We start from the raw sequence: 23,732 nt of genomic DNA on the forward strand, positions 1-23,732 counted from the left end.
GTGTATTTCGATTATATCCTACCTTTCATGTCAACCACCGTTTGTGTCTGGACGGGCTCGATAAAAGGATTGTCATGATGTTTAATCTTGCCAGCTTCGTCCGTGCACTCCAGGCCAATTTCCTGTAATTATCGAAATAATCGGTTGTTGAAATCGATAACAACCGATTGCCTGTAAGCAGAAGTAAAGAGGCTTACGTAGTCGCGATGATCGAGCTTGTGATTGGTGTCCAGACAGGTGGTGCCGCCATTGGTGGCGCCCACTGATTGATTGCGTGTGTTGCGGTTGCGTAATTTGCTCTCCTTGGTCATTGTGCTGACGCCCATGACGGCCATGCCGCCGAGTAGATCGCCATGTGAGGTATACGATATTCGGGACTGATGCGAGGTATACGATGAGTGCCGAGAGCCTGAAAGGAAATCATGTCACAGTCAGGCGTTTATGCGGCATAACAGCACATCAACTCACCTAGATTGCCATAGTACACGGGCACTATGATGGCCCCATTCTCTTCGGACATCGGGGTGACGGCATTCGAGTCGTCGGCATAGGGCAAGTGCTGCTGGGCATCCTGATATGTTGACAATACCAATGGTTTACGATCGCTACCGGGTATACCAAAGCGGCCACGTCCGTTCCGTATCGTGTACTGGACATGGTTACATGGATATGGAATTGGGTTTGGTTAGTTCATCTGCTTTGGCCCTCTGGCATCCACTTGCACACTCGCACACACACGCACCCACTCGCGCATTCAGTGAAGGCACACAGCATTGTATATTATATATATTCATATATATTGATATATAGTCGTAATTAGAGCTATTACAAAGTAGTTATACAGCAGAGAGCAGTAGTAGGAGTAGGTATTAGGTGGTATTTGCCGAGAGTGGTGAGAGTTATGACGCTGGGTATTCTTCGCCATATTAGACTCGTTATCGATGTGATTGAAATGAGCAATTATAGAGAACAATAATAAATCAAGAGCGGAAGAACAAATCAAATGATCTGGCCACTAAATCAGTTCAGATTGCGTGATCTGAGCTGATTTCGTATATTAATTAATATGTTATTTGGTAAGGAACGTAGAATGAGAACGGACCACAGTCAGACTACAAAAGGTTTACTGGTTTCATTGGTTGCTTTGTTATTTTTGGTGGTTTTGCGTATACATAGACGTAGTACGTACAGATAACTAAAAAATCAAAACAAATAAGACTGGTAAGATAAGAAATCAAAGGGCAAAACGATCATAAGAATGCACATCGAGACATGACAGTGAGGGTGATTGTGACAGTGACAGTGAGCGGTGACAGTGGTTGCGATTGTGGCAGTGACCGCGTAACAGTGACCGAGAGATGAGTGACATCCGGACGAGAACTGTTCCCTTCGAAGCCCACTGCTGAGATCAAGCTAATCGTGTGTACAGTGTACAGTGTACGATGGTACAGTTGTACAGAGGAGGTACAGAGGACAGGTACACAGAGACAGACACACTTACAACCGAGTACAGTTAAGAGCAGTACAGTTAGTTAGACGACTATACGTTATAGATGGATATGCACGATAGTATACATATATAACAGTATATATATATTGAGGGATATGAAGATACAGCGATACAGAAAACAAGGCCAAACAAGGAAACACAATTATCGAAGAGTAGAAAACCATAAAAACATGTAGACAGTAATAGACGATTAGGTGAGTATGACTATGTGATTATGGCTATGTAATGGTAATGCAAATGCGAAAGCTTATCGATATGGTTAGTGCCACATATGACTCTCGTATCCAAAGATGGTCGGGTATTACAGATGCTACGCTAACTAGTCGCTTAAATGTGGAGTTCATGATCGAAGGACATCGTTTCAGTGTGGAATGGAGACCGATCCGAAGACTATATATGTTATGTTCTAAACGCTGTACGGTAGCAACTGCCTACGAGATACGATTACTTGGCTAAGACTAAGACGGGTGACTTTCAGTCTCAGATGATCGACGAGTGTGGCTGTTGTGATTCGTGACTTGTGAACTGTGATCTCTGATGATCTATGGCCAATTCCACGGTTTCGGATCAAAGATCCGCATGGCCGATGATGTGGGGTGTGTGTGTGTATGTGTGTAACGCAAATCCGTGTCTGTGTTAGTGGACGGTGTATCTGTGTGCGGTGTCAGTGGGTGTGGAGCGTTCGAGTGTGTGTGTGTGTGTGTGTTGGGCGCTTACCTTGTGAGAACTACGTGATCCCCTGCGTATGTTAAACGGTGAACCAGGTAAGGATAAGGATGTCTAAGTTTGTTTTTTATTTTCGGTTCGTTTTCATTTTTCATTTGTTGTACAAACAAAGTATAAATAGAAGAAGAAAAAGAAAAATGAATCAAATAAAATATATATATTCCTCGATTGCGATTTTATTATCTATGGATAAATGTATATTTATATTTTGTACAAAAACATTTTTTTGGGGTTTGGCATAAATTATTTGGTTTTGTTGTCTACGATTTAAAGGAAAAGTTATTACTTGGAACGTTTAGTTGTGAGAATACGCGTGTGTTTTGTGTGTGAGTGTGTTTCTGTATGTGTACATATTGGGTTAATATTATGTATGTGTTCCTTTTAACATGATAAGTTAGCAACTATTTTACATTTTGTAGTTTGGTGAACGGTTGATTTGATTTAAATTTGTGTTGTGATTTCGGTTCTACTTCAGCGTAGCGTTTGATTAAAAAGTTGATTCGTTTAGCTAAATATTTAAGGGTCGGGGTTGGAGAACTAAATAACTAAAATGTTCCAAACAGGGTTAAATACTTATACAGTTCTTAGATCAAGAATCATATGAACCAACAAAAGAGAAAACTTCAATGGAACAATACGGAAAACGAAAAGATTTGAACAAACGTCGATCCGGAAAATCGGTCCCATTGGCGGAAAAGCCGGCTCAATAATGAAAACGATAACAATCCAAAATCAGAATCAAGTGTTAATCGGTAAGTTCTACAATCAACTCTAGGCAAATCTCTTCCAAACTTCGTACGGATGCATTTCTAGTTTCAATTCACAACTCTACTGCGCTTTCGATCTCTTTTTTCGTTGCATACTCAGCGGGGCATGGCAAAGGGGGCGGCCAACGGATCGAAAATGGGGATATATATCATCTACACGGTATGTCTAGACGGATCTCATCGAACCAGGCTCTGCCTTGAGTCCTAATCAGACACTGATTTCAGTTTTTGGGTGTGTACGCGTGTTTTGTTTCTTGTCTGTGTAAGTTCGCTTTGGTTGTTTTAACAGAGCCAGACAGAGAGAAAGTTGGAGAGAGAAAGAGTGTGTGTGTGTGGGAGAGAGAGAGAAATAGAATAGGAGCGAGAGAGAGAGAGCAACCTACCTGAGGCAACTGGGGACTTATCGATATACGATCAACGGTCAATCCCAAATAGTTTCTGCTCTCATCGAAAACTATCTGAGGCTGCCCTGAGCAAAATTGATGGTTGGTTAGAACGAGCTAGCGAGCGAGCGAGAGCGAGATAGCAATAGCGAGTTATCAATCAGTATATCGGTTAGGTTAATATCGTGTGAAATAGTGTTTTCATTATCTTAGGTATTCAAGGCGGTTCATTGCTGTGTTAGCGGGCTCATAACTTAAACGGAAAAGCTGAAAACTTTATGTTCAGCACCTGAGCGTTAGCTGCTCGATAAAGGGAATCGCTTACTATCGGTTATTGGCTATCGGTTATCGCAGAGATCCTCCAATTGCGCGCGTGTTTTGTGTAAGTGTAGCTGTGCTGAAAAGCAATCGCTTGCCATTTGCCAAAAAATCCGTGTTTCGTGAGAGGTACATAACTAGCATAGCGATGAAGAGAAAAATCTATGGTTATCGCAATTGGTTATCGCTCGCCCGATAGGTACACTGGTCGATTGGACTCGATTCGTTTTGATTCAATTTAATTCTATTCAATCTGGTGCTACGAGCACAAGTGGCAACTTTCTCCAATCAATGGATTCTAATTTTCGGAAGTCGATTGTGGCGTGTGTCAACTGTTATAATTGTTATACATTTATAGATGCTATAACGGGAAATGTAACGTTCGATCAATGCATGCAATGGTTATGCAGCCACAGAAATTATCAAATCCGAAACTCTATCGTACAATATATCAACAAATATCAAAACGGAACATTAAACGAAATATCGGAACAGGAACTCAACATCAACTCAAAGAAACCATTGATCGGTGGCTATGGCCAGGGATCGAGAACAGTATGTACATATACAACCGAAATCGAATCCAAAACAATAGTCGAAAATGAAGTTAAATCAAAAACCGAAAAAGCGCAGTGGTTTTTATATGGGTTCAAAGCCTTTAAGCGCAGGTCCAATAGTCAAGCCAAGCTGACGAATCTGAAGCCTATGATTTTGATTGGTTCCGTTAGCGTTGCAGAATGCGGTACGAAGCCAATTGTCAAAGCATCCATAACATATGTATATACTTTGATAAGGAGTTTTTGATGTTACCTAAAGCATTCCGAGCAATGACCCAAAATCGAAACGAATCGAAATGATAAGGAAAATTAAGAAATCAGTGGAAAGTAAGGACACAACTCAAAACAAATACAAATTTGAAGCTAGGCAAATGGAAAATCATTGTCAAAAGCTCCTACAATAGAACTGGAAAACTGTCTGGGAATCTATGTATATCCCGCCGACACTCACGCACACACAGGCACTCGCATGCACAAAACGAACGGAAATGATAGTGGAAAACTAAAACAGAAGAATAATTAAAGAATTAGAGTTAAAGACATAGTTATAGATAGATAGAGATAGATAGGTAAAAAGGTCAAAGAACATACATACATATCGACACGCACTAACACTATATCCATATACAGGTATGAAAGGATTCAATATCTAGTTGCATGATCATACGGGTAAATTTATACAGCATATAAGGCACGAAATGTACGATCCAATCAAAAAAGGGAGAGATCTAACAAAATTATCAAACTAATCCAAAGAAAATCGACGAGAAACGATACAAAATGATAGGCGATAACTGGAACTCAGGTTCGATAACAATGCAATGGCAATGTAACGATAGCGGTAGCGGTTACTATAACTGTAGCTTTTACTGTAGCTCTAACTTTATCGGTAGCGGCGACGCGATTAGTCGATAGCTCTTGGAGGGACTCGAAGCTGCAACGCAAGCTGAAAGTGGAGCCCAGTGATCGGTGATCGATAGGCAGCGATCGGAAGACAAGACCCTTGCAGGGGAGTCGATTAGAATAACGAAAACGCAACGGAAAAGCAACCTAACCGAGGCCAAAAGCAACTCAAGCCAACACATATGCATATATGTATGTATATAATAATCGGTGGCCCGTCGGGCCAACCAAACACAATTCAAGTACAGTTAACACATCTAGGTCTAACGACATTGGGTACAGTAGAGCCCAAAACGCAAAAAGCTAAACGGAAACGAAAGAAACGGAAAGCAGTATCGAAACGAATAGCATTTGTATGGAGAACGATAAACGAAACGAACACGGAAACGGAAACGGAAACTCGTCAAATGGAATCAAACGGAACGTTACGGAATGGAACGGAACACAAAAGACTGGAATGGAAAGGAAGGTAAAGAAAAATGCTGCGCCTGCGCTCGGAATACTTACCGTGCTCACTTTACGAACTTTGGTAGCTTGGTGTGCTGTGGTAGGTGCTGGTTGTCTTTGTATAACGCTCACCGACTCCGACTCCACCTCGACGCTCCGAATGGACATCTTCTCTTTGTTGTTGTCATCGTTGCCCTTCTCGCCGCCAACAAATAGCTCATAGCTGATGCAAGAATACGTCGGACTCTTGGCCATTTCCGGATGCAGTGCAGCCTCTTCGGCGGCAGCCGCATCCGCTGCTGCCTGAGCCTGCGCATTGGCCCGCTCCTCCAGCTTGGCCGCTTTGGCGGCGGCAGCTTCTTCCGCTTCCTACAACAATTGTGTATGGCAATTAGCGATTATGTACAGTCCCATCACTCCGCAATCTCGCACATCCGGAGGATTGGATTTGGGGCTATTTGAGGGTAGGAATGGGACTTCTCAATAGGGGTTCGGAGTTTGGTACATTACGAAAAGCAAAACTACGACACTACTTTGATCGGTTATGGTTGATACATAAGTACACAGATCAAATGAAATCATACAGTAAGGTGCTGTGCTGGGTCGGTTTAGTTTTTGTTTCGGTATGGGATGGGTCGAGGGGTCAGGATTTTGGATATAGGGGTGGAACTTATTCGATACATATTTATATAGATATTTATATATATAGAGAGAGAGAGATAGTAAGTATAGGTTGTGAGTAATTTGATTTCTTCTTTTGTTATTTCCGTTAATCGTTTGTGACTAGTGACAGGATCGGAACTAATGGTGCACTAAAATCATAAGTAAGTACGAGTATATCTCCAAAGAGTTTACATACAAGATAAAATATATAAGTATACATGGAGAGATAGAAAAGGGCAAGTTCCAGGAACTTTGAAAGCTAAATGGTTCGTGATTAGGACCAGGTCCTATAACAGTTACTGGATGACAGTATCGGACGGAACCGAGCTCGACACTTTATACACAATGATTGAAAAGTACAGGATAGACAGAGTAGTTTTGATAAGATGTTGCGATAGTTTTTAGTTGATTAGTTGATTAAGTTTCATAGACAGTTAGCTAAAGCATACGATATTAGGGCATACGATATACGATACACGATATACATACGAGTAGTCGACTCAAATTCATATTCATACTCATAATCATATTGATATTGATATTCATATTGATATTCATATTCATATTCACATGGTACATACAAAAGAAAAAAGCAAGTCTGTTGTGGTTGCTGCTGTATTCGAGTCATTGGTACGGGTAGATATTCTCAATATTCGATCGAGTTCCGGCAACAATCGAAATTGAAATTATCTACCACAACTGTGCTAGTTGTGTTTGGTATTTAGTACGGTATGGTAGTAGTTAGTGGTTCTGTACTGTACTTTTGTCTGTTCTTGTCCCACTGCGTAGCACTTGCTGCTGCAGTTGCAGTGGCAGTTGCAGCTGCAGTTGCTGTTGCTGTTGCAGTTGTCTGGGGCAGTTGGTCTGGGTGTCTACTTACACGTATCGCCTCCTCTTCGGCAGCCTCTTCTTCTTCGGCCTTCTTTTGCAATTCGTCATACGACATGGCAACAATGGCCAAAATCAAATTCACAAGATAGAATGAACCTAGGAAGATGATGACTATAAAGAACAGCATGTGCCATGGTCCGGCGGCGCGCAACACCAGCTGGTACAGGTCCTCCCAGAAGTCCTGTGTCATCAGCCGGAAGGCGGACAGGAAAGCCCATCCGAACGAATCGAAGCTGGTGTAGCCGTAATTCGGATTCGGACCAAACCCCTGCAGGCACACGTAGTCGTCGTCGCATTGCCTGGTATCGGATGGGATCGCATGGAAAGTAGATAGATCACAACAGAGTTTATAATCGATAAACGCAGCTATGCAGCATAGGATATCCATATGGGATGCAATCGATAATGCACTTACCCCGCACCGGATATATTGCCGCACAACGGAAATGAGATGCCCTCGTCCTCGGAGTACCAATTGGAGCTATTGCGATTGTGATAGTCCCAGTTCTCGTCGGTCAGATTGCCCCAGGAGCCGTCCAGCGGGAACTTCTTGATGCACTTCTGCGTGAGCACGCCCATGTAGATCTGTAGGCCCATCAACGCGAACACCGACAGGGAGAACATGGTCAGGATTATCACATCGCGCAGATTCTTCACCGATTCGATGACGGCGCCGACGATGGTCTTCAAGCCTGTTCGTGGAATATTTTATCGGGTGGATAGTGTTTATTCGATTAATGCATACGAATTTCGATAATTAAGTTAATATGTCTTTCATTTCTTCAAATTCCATACCTGGCACAATGGCTACGGTTTTAAGCGCTCGCAGCACCCTAAACGTTCGCAGGGCTGCTAGATTACCTAAATCTATACCCATGGTCACATAACTGCGGTTCGGGTATAGATCGTTGATTTGTTGGGGCAGCAGATACAGGTTGAGATACAGATACGGATATACACACAGAATGTCATCGAGTATTAGTAATTAGAGTGCTATAGGCATGCAATTAGTTTATTCAGTTTATTTATAGAATTTGCTTCGATTCGATTTGATTCGATTGCATTCGATATAATTACAAATGTTGTGGGTTCATTATTCGTTCGTTGTTCTTTACAAAGCAATTAAGGTAAATCAAACGAGTGAGTGAGTGTGTGTGTGTGTTTGTATGAATGAAAGGTATGCTTGTATGCCATAAAAAGCCCAAATGAATGCGAACTTTGACATATGCCCCCAAGCATAGGTACTAAAATAAATAAAGCTGCGACCGGCCCAAGTTTATTACACATTTTGTAAATTAGCTTCACCTGGCCCACTTCCCATTTCCCACTACATTGTGTCCCGCTCCCCCATATCCACCGATCAATTTTCTTTCACCGTGGCTGGCCATAAAAAAGCATATTAATAGAGCCTGCTTAGCCCCCGCACCAGAAAGTGCTTCCCAGTGACCCGTCGTACGTCATCCTTTGGGGATTCTCGCTGGTAGTTGCAGAGTGGGTGGGTTACCTACGGCAAGTGCCACTAGCAACAGTGGTTCCATTTATTTTTCATGAATATTTATCGATTTGTCTGCCATTGCGTGCACTGCTGTCGTATAATTGACCATTTTTCGGATAAATATGAGAGGGCCAAAAGCAAAAAGTGCAATGAAAAAGTTGTGAGATCTTCCCACTAGATCAGAAGATTATTAACATTGCTTTAAATAATTGGGGATTCAAGTATTACTCTCTCGAGTAATTCATACGTCATTGCCCTGCGTATACGTAATAAATTGCGTATACGCCATGTTGGTCACACTTTTAGATGCAATTGCTTGAGAAGTATATAACACGTATACGCTTGCAAATTGGATAGGCAGTTCGATTTAACCGGCTGGAGACCCTATTTCTGGCTGAATTCGGGGCTTTTGCGGAAAGTGGCCTGCATACGCCGCCAACTCTGGAGAAACTCCCCGTGAAAAAGGGGGAGGGGAATGGAAAATGCAGAATGCTTTAAGCCGGGAGCTTTAAAATGTCGTGCCTGGCATTGACGAGCCAAGGCTGCGCGTCCTGGCGGCGCCACCAGCCAAATGTGCCGCACGACATAGTCACCTCCTCCTTGTCCCCGTTCTCCTCTTTCATTCCCCTCGTTGGCCACCCAGAAAAATAAAAAGAAATAAGAAAAAAGTATGGCAAATAGACAGCTCCAATAAATGCTGAAAATGAAGCAGAAAGCAATGAAATGGAATTGTCACGAAACGACAAAAAGAACAAGGCAAAGCGGCAATCACAAATACAAAGAGCAAAAGAAGAGAGAAGAGAAGAAAAATATAAACCAAAAGCTGGGAAATGGAACAAAAATTAACTTGAGCGACCAAAAATTTGTTTATGGCATTTTTATGTGTGTGTGTGTGTGAGTGTGAGTGAGTGTGCCTGGAAAGTAATCGTAGAAAATCCAGTCATGTGCCATTGTACGAGTGTATGTATGTGCGAGTGTGAGAGTATTTGTATGAGTATGTGTGTGGTTGGGCGCGTCATTAGAAACGGCAAAAATAAATCAATAAAAATGCTCCGTTAACACGACTTTTTTTGTTTCCCCCATCGCGTGTAACGTGTATAATTCTATAGAATTTCTATGGCCATAGCTGCTTTTCTTGTGGCTGCCCCTCCTTCCTGTTTATTTTTTTTTACCGTTTTTATTATTTTCCAACTGCTGACTCTAATGAATGTAATTCCATTTGCTCTTTGGTTCGGCGGCTCCGTTCACTTTAATTCGGTTTGAGCTCTACTTTTGAATATTTCCGTTGGCCTCTCTACGCTTTGATTAATTCTGAAAATTCCCCTCTACATGTAGCCCTATTTATAAATAAATATAAATTTATTTCATTATTGCTTAGTCAGCCAGTAATTGCTGAGCTTACAAGGTGGAAATGCATTTTACTTTGCAGTAAAAAAAAAAGGTATTAACTCTGAATTGATGAATGTAAGTATTGCCAGACTTGAATTTACTTCGGATATTCATTCTTTTAATTGAGAAATGCCGACACTTTTTTATGCCCCATGACTTTTCTACGATTTCTTACTGCGCCTTTCGCGTATTTCGAGCTCATTTCTGACATTACAGATGCTGATAGGACACACAGCTGTCTCTTTGATTGCATTTAATGGACCAGAAGAATGTGCATGTATGCATATATGTCTGTCAATCGGTTAACGCCGCATTCAGCCTTGTTTTTATGTATTTTTTTTCGTTTTTTCGCTTTCATTGATTGACTCAACTTGATGCTGCTAATTGCGCGACTCCCACGCACACTTTTGCAAGTGTATGTGTATTGGTAGTGAGGACACGATTATGTTAATGAAGTGTGAACGTGTGGGTGTGTGGATGCTTTGCATAAATTGATAATAATAATAAATATTATATGCAAATAGCGCTAATTTGTAATCGGAAGTCAACTGACTGTAAACTCGGAACGGAAAATGAAATAAAAATTCATAAAACAGAAAACAGAAAACATGTCGTGGGAAAATGGGAAGAAAATTCGGGTTGAGTGGGTGGATAGGCCAGCTATTCAGATTCGTGTGACTACGGCTTTTACGATGGATGATTCAGTTACGATACCAATACGAAAGCAAATCTTAAGTCAAAGGCAACGCAAAAAACAAGAGCTGGTCCTTATAGATGATACATTGGTGCGAAAGATACTGCTAAGCACCAAAAACACTATCTTTATGTTTAAAATTTCCATAAATTATTCTGATTGAAATAAATGACTTGTTTATGTAAGTATAAACTATAAGAGATACATGTATTTTTGGTGCCCAGGCAATATGCAATGGGTATTTGTAAGCGTGACATACGAATGGATGATAATTTATTATTCAATTGAATTAAGTAATATATAGTATTATATATAGGTTTATATAACTCACGCTAAAGCTATTACTACGAAGTCCAGCCAATTCCATGCATCTCTAAGATACGTAAACGGGCATAAAATGAAACCTCGTGCCATCACTTTAACAGCTGATTCAAATGTGTAGATTCCGGTGAATATCACCCTAAAAACGAATTGAATTTCGAAATGCAATTTGTTGTTGTCTTCTTGGCTTTTATGCACTTCAAATGTAGCTTGAAATGTTGATTTTTTTATTTTTTATTTTTGGTTAGACTGCCTTAGATGATGGGTCATCAACACAATTAATGAAAAAAAATACGTGAAGAACAGACACACAAAAACTAAAACCAATTGTTAAAGGTTGACCAAGAAAATAGATGCTTAACTGTTACACAGAAATCGAAAATCAGATATTGATTAAGAGTTAGTTGCATTGAGTGGTGGAAAAATCGCGCTTAAAAGTAGGCTACACTTCTTATGGCTCCCAATTTCGGTGCTCTCCACAATTCCATCCAACGTTGTTTTACCATTTGCATTTCGGATTGTCGCAGTGTTCCAAGGATATATTCCGAAGCTTCATAGTTACACGTACTCGTTAAAACTAACTTAAATGATTAGCCTAACCTTTGGCATCGGGTTGTGTGAAAGATGCCACAACCCCAACCAGATAGTATCTGAATATGAGATTCACAAATTGCCCTTTCTATTGTCCTAGATTTATGTGCCTTACCACAACAGCCACGTCCACTCAACTAGCACTCCAAAGGGTCACACACACACACACACAGTTATGAAATACTTTTTCACAAAGTTTTGTTTAATATTTAGTAAATTAAGACAATAAATTGAATGTGCTATGCAAACCGAAGCGAATGCTACCTAAATGAGTTCCCAGAAGTGCACTTAGCGATTGAAATTAACCCATTATATTCCATAATCACAGCAACATTTCTTGGGTGCACAGGTACTGAAAGAAATGCCTTGCATTCCACATCAAAAGGACACTTGGCAAGTGCTCGAGCGTCCTAATTACTGAATTGCAGATGCAGATAGACAATTGTCAATGTCAATAATGGTTAATACTTAACCACCAACCGCTTGACGCTGCCTTTGTCTCTGTGTGCGTGTGCTTGTGCAAGGGATGCTGTTCGTGTGTGGGTGTCAGATCAATAGGCCGACCTTCGGCCAACTGGCCGACCCAGCCACGCCCCCCCTTGGTCACCCTGCTCACCCTGCTCCGCCTGCTGTTATGCCCCCCGCTGCCTGGTTAGCCATTTGACAGATTTCAGCCAGCATTTCAGACAGTGCTCGTTGTCCTTTGGGCGCCGCAACTAGTTTAAAGTCGCTGCAGGAGGGCTGCTGGGCGGTTTTATGGGGGGCTGGGGCTGGGAATGCGTCTGACCTAGGCCCCAATGCCCGTGAAGGACACTTGAGCTGTGTTTTAATTGCAGGTATTATGTCTTTCTTAGGGGCCTGCACAAGTGTGACCCCTGCACCGTAGAAAACAATGGAGCAAACGGTATGCCATGAGTGGGGCGAATCGCATTCCCAAAATCAGTTGGCTAGTATTTTAAGTCCATTTATAAATCATTATATATTGCCTTGAAACATTCCTAAACATAATGACTAACATAAAGATATGTTAGCCTATAAATTAAACAACTCATTCTATCTTCTTTTAAAGTCAAGGATTTACTATTCATTTGGCTTCAATTTGATGCTAGTTAAAAAATTGCATTATAGAATATAAAATACTCTTCTAGTAGTTCTTGAATTCATTTTTCTCTCTGCATCTCTCTCTCTCGCTCTATCCATCTCGCTCTCTTTCTCTCGACCCACTTTGAGGAGGGTCCTTTGGTCCTTTCCTTTTCTTTCTCTGGTTATTCCGCACATTCATACTTTCCCTTTTCCCGCTTTGTGTGTGTGTGTGTGTCCCAAGTTATGCAGCACCTGCCGTTTAGGCGCCCATCTCATCCCATACCATATCATACCATACCATGCCATCCTATCTCATCCCCTATTTCCTGAATCCTCCAGTGCGTGCAACCCTTGGCCAAGTTCAAGTGGCGTTTCCGCTTGCACTTCCATCTGGCTAGCTGGCAGCCATCTGCTCCTCCTTATTCCTATGCCCAAAGTCATCCCTGGCCTGTCTTTAGTCTCTCTCTATCTTAGGGTGCTCGATTCTGATACCAAATCTGCGACAATAACTTTGATATCAGCTAGAAAAATGACGTAACTCTTTTCACTTTACATTTTGCTTTATTGGCGCTGTGCGCTCTCTTCAAAGCATTTTTGCTCGCTTGGCTTTCCTTAAGTTTTTCGCTAGAGTTTACTATATAGTTTACCTATGTACAAGTTACGTCTACGTATACGCAATGTTTTTGAATTGTTGTTCTATGATAAACGACTTTTAGATGAGCACTAATCGAATCGATTCTAGCTAAATGTCAAATCGATTGCGAGTCGACTAAGTGAACAGAGAGAGAGAGACAAATGTCCTGCCAAGATATGGGAGTTCTATCTATTGATATATATCAACTGTTCTAAGGATATGAGTTTTCTAAGTCAGCTAATTACCACACAAAATTCTACTTTACTTTTAACCCCAGAGCGAACTGCAAAAAGTACGATACGAACCCCTTATACAAAATGGTACATATTCTCTAAAACTAATTTCGATTATACGGGGGATCTTAACTAACTAACTTTATATAGTTCTAAGATTACAATGATTTACAATGATAGATACGATGATCAAAACGAACTAAGTTCTTTTGCTAGTTTGGGATCTTTTGGGGTGTTTAGTTTACATTATTGTATTATGGTTTACTTAATACATAATTGAGCAATTTACATAAGTTCTATCTATGGATATAAGTATAAATTCAAGTTGTATGATCTAAGCGTGTGTATAAGGTAAATATTAATAAACTAGGTAGCTAGGAATCAACTACGGAGCAAAGTTACTTCATTTACAAATGATATATCGATTGAATTCAATTCGAAACGTGAACAAACCAAAACCAACCAGCTCGACTGGTTCGGTCCCAGCTGGACCTCTACGAGTACCCGATGGCCGGGATCGGGATAGTCGGTTCTCGGAGGGATTTCGATTTTCGATTTGGATGCCCAACCGCGACTGGATGGACTAGCGTGGCAAATTTACAGTTGGAATGAGCAATTTGAATGGATCTGATTTGGAGATTGTTGGGACGCGAGTGGTGGCTCTATGATCGAGTTATCGAGTAGTTATCGAACGATCGATTATTGCAAAGTTACTCACGACAGAAACGAGTACGGATATGAGCATATACATCGATATATATATATATAAATAGTTATTAGACTGAAGTTAGGTATGTATGCAGTTTGATGCGAGAGTGGTGTCATATCATACAAGAGCGGATGCACTCAACAGATCTCGATTCCCAATGGACTAGCCATCGCCGAGTGTTCGTACCACTACTTAAATGCATCATGATTTCAAGGTTCTCTTACTGGAAATGGCTTTAGCTACCTAGGAACTTTACTTTACTCGACATCGTTACCTTCGCCTGCGTCATAAAGATTGATTAGACAGTTAAATGGGTGGTTTTTTTTACATATAGGTATAGTACATAGGTTTGCATATCGATTGCACTTTGGTTTGTTGCTGTTTTTCGATTTCTTTTCGTTTGGCTTTTGTTGAAATCATAGAGGAAAGAAATTCAAGTTTGACCTAAATACACATCTGCATAAATATCGAAAAAGTTACATATATAGTTTTGTATAATATATCGTTTAAATATAGTTAGGTAAGTCGATTATATAGCACATAGGTATATAGATGTTTATATACTTATATGACTAGTACAGCGTATAATAACATTAGTTATAACAGATTCGTAAAAGAAAGACAAACCGAAAACGGAAATCAACCGAAATCTGTTTCGAAAATCAAAGTTATCTAAGGGAAGGGAACCAAATCAAGTGTACCTTTGGGGTCGGGGGTTACACTTATATAGTATGTGGTCGGATTAATTAGATATATGGGTATGCATATAGGGCGGCTGACTGGCTGGGCGTACTTACTCAGTGGACTCAACCGTGGGCGTTGTCGGCATTATCATCAGGATGCAGTTGACGAGAATTGTGGTGATGATGAATAGGGAAAATAATGGATGCACTAGAATGTAAATGGCCACACGACGTATCGGATTGAATGGATCGAGCATCCACATTGCTTTTGATGCAGAAAAGCGAAAAATATCTTTTCCTTTGCTTACAACTACGAATGTCTGCAAGAGAGCGTTGATATATTGCGTGGGGTCAATATCAGGGGCTTATCGGCTGGGAATCCCCCCCTTGGGGGAATCTAACAGATCACTTGGAGACGAAAAACTTACCAGTACATTGCTGTAGTAGGGATCGATATCCTCGAGAGGAGTGGAGGCCAATTCCGGCGGGAAGCTGCCCTGCAATCGAACAGGTATTGGCACACCCTGTTCAAGTGTAGGATCCGGTTGTGGACCTTCATCCTCGTCCTCGTCATCATATCGGATCTGCACAGAATGGTGTGGGCAACAATAGATTAGCAGGGACTTTCGTATGAAGTACGTAAAACACCATTATCACGCGGCACGACTGAGCCCCGAATTCAAAACTCAACTCAAAAACGGAATTGAAAGTATCGAAAATCATAAGAAGGTGGGCAACATCAATTTCAAGCGCTTTTGATTCGAATTGAAAAATTTCGTGATGGTTTCAGTTTTGCATATCATTTGAACTGTTTCTATACATATATATTTATGTACACATATGCTATAAGGGTATTGATACAATATATATGTATAAAGTATATATACATGGTGATAGAGAAAGCACAAGGATGGGAGATAGTTGGGGGTTTTGGGTTTTTGGGGCTCAGCAGATTCTGTTGGTATGCAAAAGTAACACCAAGTCGCTTCGACCAATATATCTGGGTTACACCTTTTTGGGCGCTTCATCATTTGAATCGTTTCTTTTATATTCCGATTCATCATTGTTTTTCCCTTTTGTCAGGTTCAAAGAAACGGATATCAAATGAAACGGAAACGGAAATGTTCATGGAAACGGAAAAGGAAACTAAGGTAACCAGTGTTGAACAAGGTCACTTTCCATGTGTGTGTACGTGGAAATACATATGTGGCATGCTTTGACGAACTGAAAATTGTGTCCAGTGGGGGAAAACGATTAGCTAGAGTGCGAAAACACTAGACTATACTACTTTTTAGGGCTTGGGAATGGGTTACAAAGAGAGGATCACAAGCAGGATTGTTGGGCGGATGGTACTCAATGTCGTATTGGGCTTCCCAATTTCGTTTCGTTTCTGATTGCCCAGACAAACATTATTCTTGCATGTTCTGGCAACTTTTAATTGCCCCGCCATGCATATTGTATGACAATATTTGGCCCCAGTGACGACTGCCTTGGGTTCGTGGGTTACCAACGATACCATACCATGCCATACCATATACCTCTCTATCGATTTCGGTCAGACGCGCTAAGTCGCAACTGAAACGTACCGGTTTTACTTTCCATGGACGCGGACACGTGCAATGCCAAAAGCAAAATTAAAGAGTCCAGAGCCAAAAGCACAAAAAACTCTAACGTCACTTTATGAAACGTACATACGTATCGTTCGATTTGCCCTCTCGCTCTGGCCATATATAAAACATATACTATGCATATAGCTATGGCATAGTTTAGCTATACTATATAGCTGCGACCCACTATATGTACACGAACATGGAGAACGAGTACGAGTATATGCCACTGGCAGGCGGAAGAAGGAGAAACAGGCCAGAAAGGGAGAGCGAGTGTGCCACAAAAGGAAGAACTAAAGGAAAAATTCCATAATAGTTGGCTTGGCGTGACAATTAGATTGTCAGTGTGTGTGTGTGTGTGTGTTTGGGTCGCAGTAGTGTGTGTAGTGCAGTATGTGTGTGTGTGTGGTGGAGCCGAGGCTTTGACGCAATTGCGGCACTCACCACGACACCAAAACCCGGACACACGGACACGGAGTTGGTGGTTCGATGGGTGTCGGGCCTCTTTAAACAGCCAACTCGAGTCTATATTTAAACTAATAAAAAGGCAAGCCGCAAAGTGGAGCGACAGAGAGGCAGATGGTTGGATATAGCAGCCGGTTTCGACCGGACATAAGTCGTCCTCGCGCTTTCGCAGTCCGCTTACCGATTACAAATTTATGACGCATTCCGTGGACGCAATGGCGGAATGAGGTTATGTTGCGGTTAACTAACCGTTTGGCTAGCTGGGAGCATTTTGTACGAGCGTTAAGAAAACGGAACATTTTCGGACTTAGGTTAGTAGTTCCATTGATTAGTAATCACACATCATGGGGCAGCTTGGATTAATTACTTAACTGGAAGGCCAACTTACAGTTAAGACCAATAGAAATGGGATTGAAAGGGTTGTTGGGAAATTGAGGATTTTCTAGGTTATATTACAAGCCAAGGTGTTTTGAAGAAGACTTTGGATATCAATTTTTCACCGTGTATATTCAAATTAGAATCAGGACAGTATCGGGTACTTAGGTACAGAACGTTTAGATACATAACGATTCCAATTGGAAGGGTGGGAGCAGAAAAGGATTCGTTGCGTGGGAGGGAAATAAAGGAATTAGAGAAAGTAGCTGGGAGAGAGAAAGTTTTTCATGCGCCATGCAACGTCAACCGCAAAGCATGCACACTTCTTAAGCACACGCACTTTCACACACTCACGCATGTATGTATGTATGTACACAAACACCCAGGCACACCTTTACAGAGATAGCAAGTGGGTTCTTGGAAAAGGTATTTTGGACTTGGAGCTGGGGTTCAGGTGGTTCTACAGTATATCTGAAGCCAACTACAAATGATAGTTCAAACCGAAATGTAACCGAAGCTGATAAACCTTTTTTAATGATATTCATCTAACGCTAGGAATCAACTAACGCCCAAGATATTGCTGGGACATGGGGCTATTGGATTGAACTACATGCTTTGTGATCGGTTTGGGTTTTGGTTTTTAGTCCCAGCAATATATGAGGTGGGCCATTTTGATGGCCCTAGCTTCGATACGCAACCGAAGGCATCAGGCTGTGGCTGTCCTTGGATGAGATACTTTGAGTTACTGTGAGATACTTTAACATACTTTTAGTTACTTTGAGATACTTTGTCCGGCACTTACTCGATTCACCGCCCACAACTTACAGTACGCTGGCCATTGGTTGAGTCATCTGTTTGCTTGGCTTCTCCTGCGTTATAGTTTCTGTTTTGTTTTAATTGGTTTTTATGTAATCGTTTCTATCGGTCGGAATTTATATACGAATTTCTAAAGCGTCGGTTCGTCGGATGCGGGGCAATGCAAAAATTTGCGCTTCTGGGAAATCTTTGCGGATTGCTCGCCGCATTGAAAATCATCAGACATCTGCATAGTATGGTCAAAAGAAACGAGTTGCTAGCCCTGCATTTTGGTCCCTAGCACCTAGCATTTAATCATTGGGTTCGGAGCTGGATCTGGTTTTGGATCGGGTGGTTAAGTGTATATATATAGGCATATACATATGGCTTACATCTGCTCACATTGAGAACATCAAATAGTACGCATACACACACAAATTACTCAAGTATTAGCCGGCAAAAAACATATACAGATACACATATAGTAGATACGATTACGGATACACATAATTGGGATACTCTGTTTCGGTTTTTGGGGGGCAGGGGACCTTGTTTCGCCATTAAAACATCTCGATGCACCCAAGCCAGGACATCATGCCGCATCTATGCGTGTGTATTAGTGTCTCTGCTTCCGAGTGTGTGTGTGTGTGTGTGTGTGTGTGTGTGTGAGTGTGTTAGCGGCTTTGATTCCTGCCTTGGGGCCCAGGCCATTCGGTCCGGATTGCTAAGCTCCTTAGCCACTCGAGGCACTCAGTCATTTCGGGGACTCCACCTTGATAAGTAATTGAAGCCCCCGAGCCGTGTCAATAACTATGGCAATGCCAAATGGCAAGCGGCGAACGACAAAGGGATATATACACATGTATCCTGAAGCGGTATATTTATACAGCAATAGGGAAAGCATAAAGTTTGGGCTCCTCATCGGCGAGCCGAAGTACAATGAAGGTCCTTGCACGGAATCAGCTTTATTATTGTCGATAGAAAATGAGCGATGTAAGTTCAGAACAATAATTTCGAGGAGAATCAATAATAAAATTAATACAGCTGATTATAAGAAAATCATATCTTTATCTCTATGTTAAATTAAATTTAATTTGGTAAGTATGTGCTTGGCACATATCCTGTACTAGATCCTAGGCAATAATCAAGTTTAAATGATGCACAAATGCACAAATATCGGACTGACAATTTTATACGCAATGAAAAGAGCTCCTGCAAGGATCCATAAGCAAAAGCTGAGAAAAGCAATAAATTTGAAAGCGTATTTCCAGCTGCATTGTTATGTGAGCTTTTTTTTGGGTTTTCTTTCGTTGATTTGCATTAAGCGACCCGGGCGGTGGTAAAGATATAGTACGGCAAAGATATAGTACGAGCTTACGAAATACATAGATAGGCTACACTTATAGAACGGATACAAAGATACATACGTTGTAGATACTGGGTACGAAATTGGCAATATATAGATACATTTATATTGAATCTGGGGGCACACCAGTGTGTGTGGTGGTGGGACGGGGGTCTGGATCAAACTAGGCTAAGTGGCGTGGATTGGCTGGCTTGATTGGTAAGTTGCAGCAGTTGCACAAAGAAAACGAGGCAACAACAACGCAAAATGGCAACGGAAAATTGTTCGGCTAAAGGAAAACGATTTGTGGCAATAAAGTCTGAACTCAAAAAGGCACCAAAATAAGGTGAAATCATAAAACTTTTCCTTCGATTCAGATTAAGATTGAGATTCTCTCCCGAGGCGTGTGTGTGTGTGTGTGTGTTCTCAAAGGTCGGGGAGTGTTGGGTGGAAAATTGGTGGGTGGGTTGTTGGGTGGCTTCTAGTTTTTTGTTCTGAGCAAAATCTTACTTCTTTTTGTTTTTTCTTGCGACCATATTGCGGCTGAAAGAAGATTCGGATTTGGTATTTGGTTTAGGGCATTCATTACGAGCATTATCAAGTTCAAGTAAAAAGTAGCGTAGTAGTAGAGAAAAGTTCATGTTCGATTTGGATTTGGATTTTGATTTGGTATTTCGTAATTTGTTTTTGATTGCATTATGCAAGCGCCGAATTCGCATTTGTCATTCATTGTTGATCGTTTTTATACAGTATATTTATATTTATAATCATGGTAATATTCATTTTTGGTCCAGACAGCGGCGCGCAAAAGTTTCGTTGAGAGAGAGCGTTCAAAAAGTAGAGAGAAAGTTGTAAATGAAACGGAAGAAGAGTACACGAAAGAAAAAACAAACGGTAGAAAGTGGTTATGTAGGCGAGCAGTTTTCAGCAATATGTCAGGGGATAATACATATGGGATATCGTATACGATATCGGATACGATATCGGCTATCCCTAATAATTTCATTTGCGCATCCTCGCAATGCAAATGTCAAGGATCATGAGTAGTGTATTCTGTATTCTGAATTGATTTATATAGCTAGTGTGGTTGAGTCTGTGTTGCATCTGTGACTGGGTGTTTTAAATGGAAGATCAGAGGTTAGAGAGGGACAGACATAGAGACAGAGACAGAGCCAAAGGCGAGGACAGAGACAGAGCTAGGTTTAAAGTTGAAATTTAGTTGAGGTGCGCATGGGCTAAGTCGTGGCTTTTCTATGTGTAGGTGACTTATGACAATGCGCTTGAATGGTTTTTACAAGATTTCATAGCAGGCAGCTTGAGGCTACGATCAGTTTGGGTCGATGATGCTATACTTTTTAATGGATCCATGATGGTACATATGCTCGTTGGCAATGGTGGTGCTTCAACTAAAAAAGTTGGCTTTTAAATTTCCTGTTTTTGCTTTGTTTCGTGGCTTACATACGATGAATAAAAGTTTGGTCCTTTGGCTTTGATTTTGAGTGATGTAGCAAGTAGCTTTCTTGCCTTAACTTGTCCGAATTGTTATTGAAATAATATCACTTACGGCATGTGTTTCATTTTTAGTTATTAATTTCCAAATGTTATTCGATTTCTTGTAAGCCTCCATCATACATCAATATTTATATTATTTTCGACTCCATTTTTTCAAGTTCTTGATGATTCGATTGTTAATGGTCTGATTTTGAAGCTGAGTACTGGCAATAATGATTGGCAATAAACACAGCTATCGAGTTTTGATACACGTATTCACAGGCGAGTTGACTATTTACAGGACAAGATACCTGAGGATTTGCTAAAGATTTGTGCTGAGACAAGGGTCATGGGTTTCATGGACATGGACATGGACATGGACGTAGACTTGGCCAGTGGTTTCTATACCCAAGCCGTTGAAGCTGGTTAAATGAAATCGAAAGAAATCGAAACGAAAATGAAGAATACAACTTAAGAATTTGTAGCCGTCGATAAGTAGAATACGATAACGATACGACAATGATAATGTAAAATCGTTTTGGGGTTGCTGGCATTGAAAATGATATATGTTTACGCAATAATACAAAACAATTGATTAGGTAATCGTAATTAGGATACACATTAGAACACATTACGAAGCCAATGGGTTACAGAAAACACAGTTGTTACTCTCAAATAGATAAAACAAGTAAACAAACCAACAAACGATCAAACATACAACGATTATATGGCAGGAAAGAATTTTACAGATTCGATAGTAATACGTTACGATATCGGTACGTACAGAGCATATAGGTAGTTGGATTGGTGGAGATTTTTGGGGTACATTATGCTGAATACAAAATACGAGTACATACAACCAAAGAAGTAAATCAGAAATCACTGTACTATTTTTTAGACACTTTTACGTTTTGGAATTTTGTTGTAAATTAAAAAGGAAGAAAATAAGAGATTCGAAACGGAGGTCGGTGGGTGGACTTATGCTGTTCTAGTTTCAGGTACTTGAGTTCAGTTGCAATGAGGTTTTTAGCTACGATAAAAGTAGGTGAAATGCTGGCTGAGATTACGGAAAACAATAGACAGTAGACAGTATACAGTTGGTAGTTAACAGTAGAGGTCCAGTTAGATGGGTCAGAGAGAGAGAGAGAGTTATGTAGAAAGAGATACATAAGATCTGCTTGGTTTGCATTTGGGTTTACGGATTGGATGGCGGGGCTCAAGCAGAGTGGATTAATGTGACATGACTCTGAGATACGTATAATGAGATGGATTCGATGGATAGTAGCTGCATTTACAGAGGCGGATATGAGATTCTGAAGGGGTTTAAATGGGATATATAAAGAGAACTGTAGACACAGAGGCATTCGATATACAGATACGTATATGGAGGATGACTGCTTGTGGCTTGGATGGTTTCTTTTCATGTTGGTAACTTCGGGTGGATATGTATGTATGGGGTTAGTAAGAAGAACATATTCGAGTATTTGTTATATATGTATATTATATAAAATAGACGTTCAGGCTTAAGTTGAAGCACGAACATAAGCGCACAGTAGCGGCAATCGGTTATTGGTTATCGGCCATCGATGATCACTGATCCTTAATCGATCAGCGATCAGCATCGACCGTTTGGCATTCGATCTCAATTGGAAGTCAATTCACTTAGACGTAGTAGAGAGAGATACACATACTGATATGGTTACAGATACGTATACGGATACGGTTACAGATACTGATACAGATACAGAAAGAGTAGTAGAGTAGGCACACAAAATCGAGAAAGCTAAGCACATTCAGCTAGAAATAATTACCACCTCTCCCTCGGCTCTCTTTCTTTCCAGCTCCTTCTGCTTTTCATGTTCAGCGGCAATGCGTTGTTCGATTTGCACCAATGATTCGCGGGTAAAGGGACGGAACAAACTGCGTTCTTCCTCAGATATCGAGTCGGAATCTTCTGTCATTGTCTATGCGGCCAACGATGAGAGCCTTAGATTTCCAAGGCCTGCAAGAGAACAAGAGGAAGATATTATGTCTCATGTACAGTACAGTACGCAAAAGCAACCAGAATCAAGAAGAAATAATTGAGAAATTACAAATGAGTTCATCAAAAATCTGATAGCCACTAGATATTTGTTCATGCATCTTCTGCTGAGCAGAAAGTGATTTATATGAATAAATATAAATGATAATATATAATATATATGCACTGCACATAACTACTTTTTGCCAACACTTAATGGGCCTTATACGTCCCACTTACAACTATTTTCTAGGGTATGCATGTGGTCTTACTTACATGAGGCACATGGATGTCGCCTGCTACATTAAAGCTACAACTATATCCGAGGCGCCATGTTCGATTAGCGCCCGCCGCTTAGCACGATGCTGCAAGTAAATGAAATGGGGAAAATGTAAAGCATTAGTTAGTTAGTTAGAGCCGCGCTATTAAAGTTAGTTATGGCATGGAGTAAGGGAGGAGACTTAAAGCTAGCGCATTGATCCCGCGGTGGAGAGTCGATGTCGAAACCTCAACAGCTGACTAATTGGATTACCGCAGGCGGCGATTCGCGTTAAATGAAATGCAATCAAAAGTGAAATGCAACAAACAAAAAAACAATGGCCAATCAATAAACCAACCAGCACGCACACACACATAC

General features: G+C 40.9%; 1 protein-coding gene across 1 annotated transcript in view; it reads right to left on the bottom strand.

The window, feature by feature from the left end:
- LOC117146522 (sodium channel protein para) overlaps window positions 1-23,732 on the bottom strand; it is a 62,533-nt gene that overhangs the window by 33,821 nt on the left and 4,980 nt on the right. The window contains exons 2-14 of the mRNA XM_033312787.1: window positions 23,372-23,460; window positions 22,887-23,077; window positions 15,426-15,581; window positions 15,112-15,317; window positions 11,075-11,203; window positions 7,961-8,052; window positions 7,581-7,857; window positions 7,155-7,464; window positions 5,672-5,980; window positions 2,228-2,290; window positions 469-649; window positions 198-409; window positions 23-122 (exon numbers count right to left, since the gene is read on the bottom strand). Coding sequence (XP_033168678.1) covers window positions 23-122; window positions 198-409; window positions 469-649; window positions 2,228-2,290; window positions 5,672-5,980; window positions 7,155-7,464; window positions 7,581-7,857; window positions 7,961-8,052; window positions 11,075-11,203; window positions 15,112-15,317; window positions 15,426-15,581; window positions 22,887-23,036 — 2,185 coding nt within the window. The 5' untranslated portion in view covers window positions 23,037-23,077; window positions 23,372-23,460. The remainder of the gene's footprint in view (window positions 1-22; window positions 123-197; window positions 410-468; window positions 650-2,227; window positions 2,291-5,671; window positions 5,981-7,154; window positions 7,465-7,580; window positions 7,858-7,960; window positions 8,053-11,074; window positions 11,204-15,111; window positions 15,318-15,425; window positions 15,582-22,886; window positions 23,078-23,371; window positions 23,461-23,732) is intronic.

Source organism: Drosophila mauritiana, chromosome X, assembly GCF_004382145.1.
Source record: "Drosophila mauritiana strain mau12 chromosome X, ASM438214v1, whole genome shotgun sequence".
In the NCBI taxonomy this organism is placed as follows: Eukaryota; Metazoa; Arthropoda; class Insecta; order Diptera; family Drosophilidae; genus Drosophila; species Drosophila mauritiana.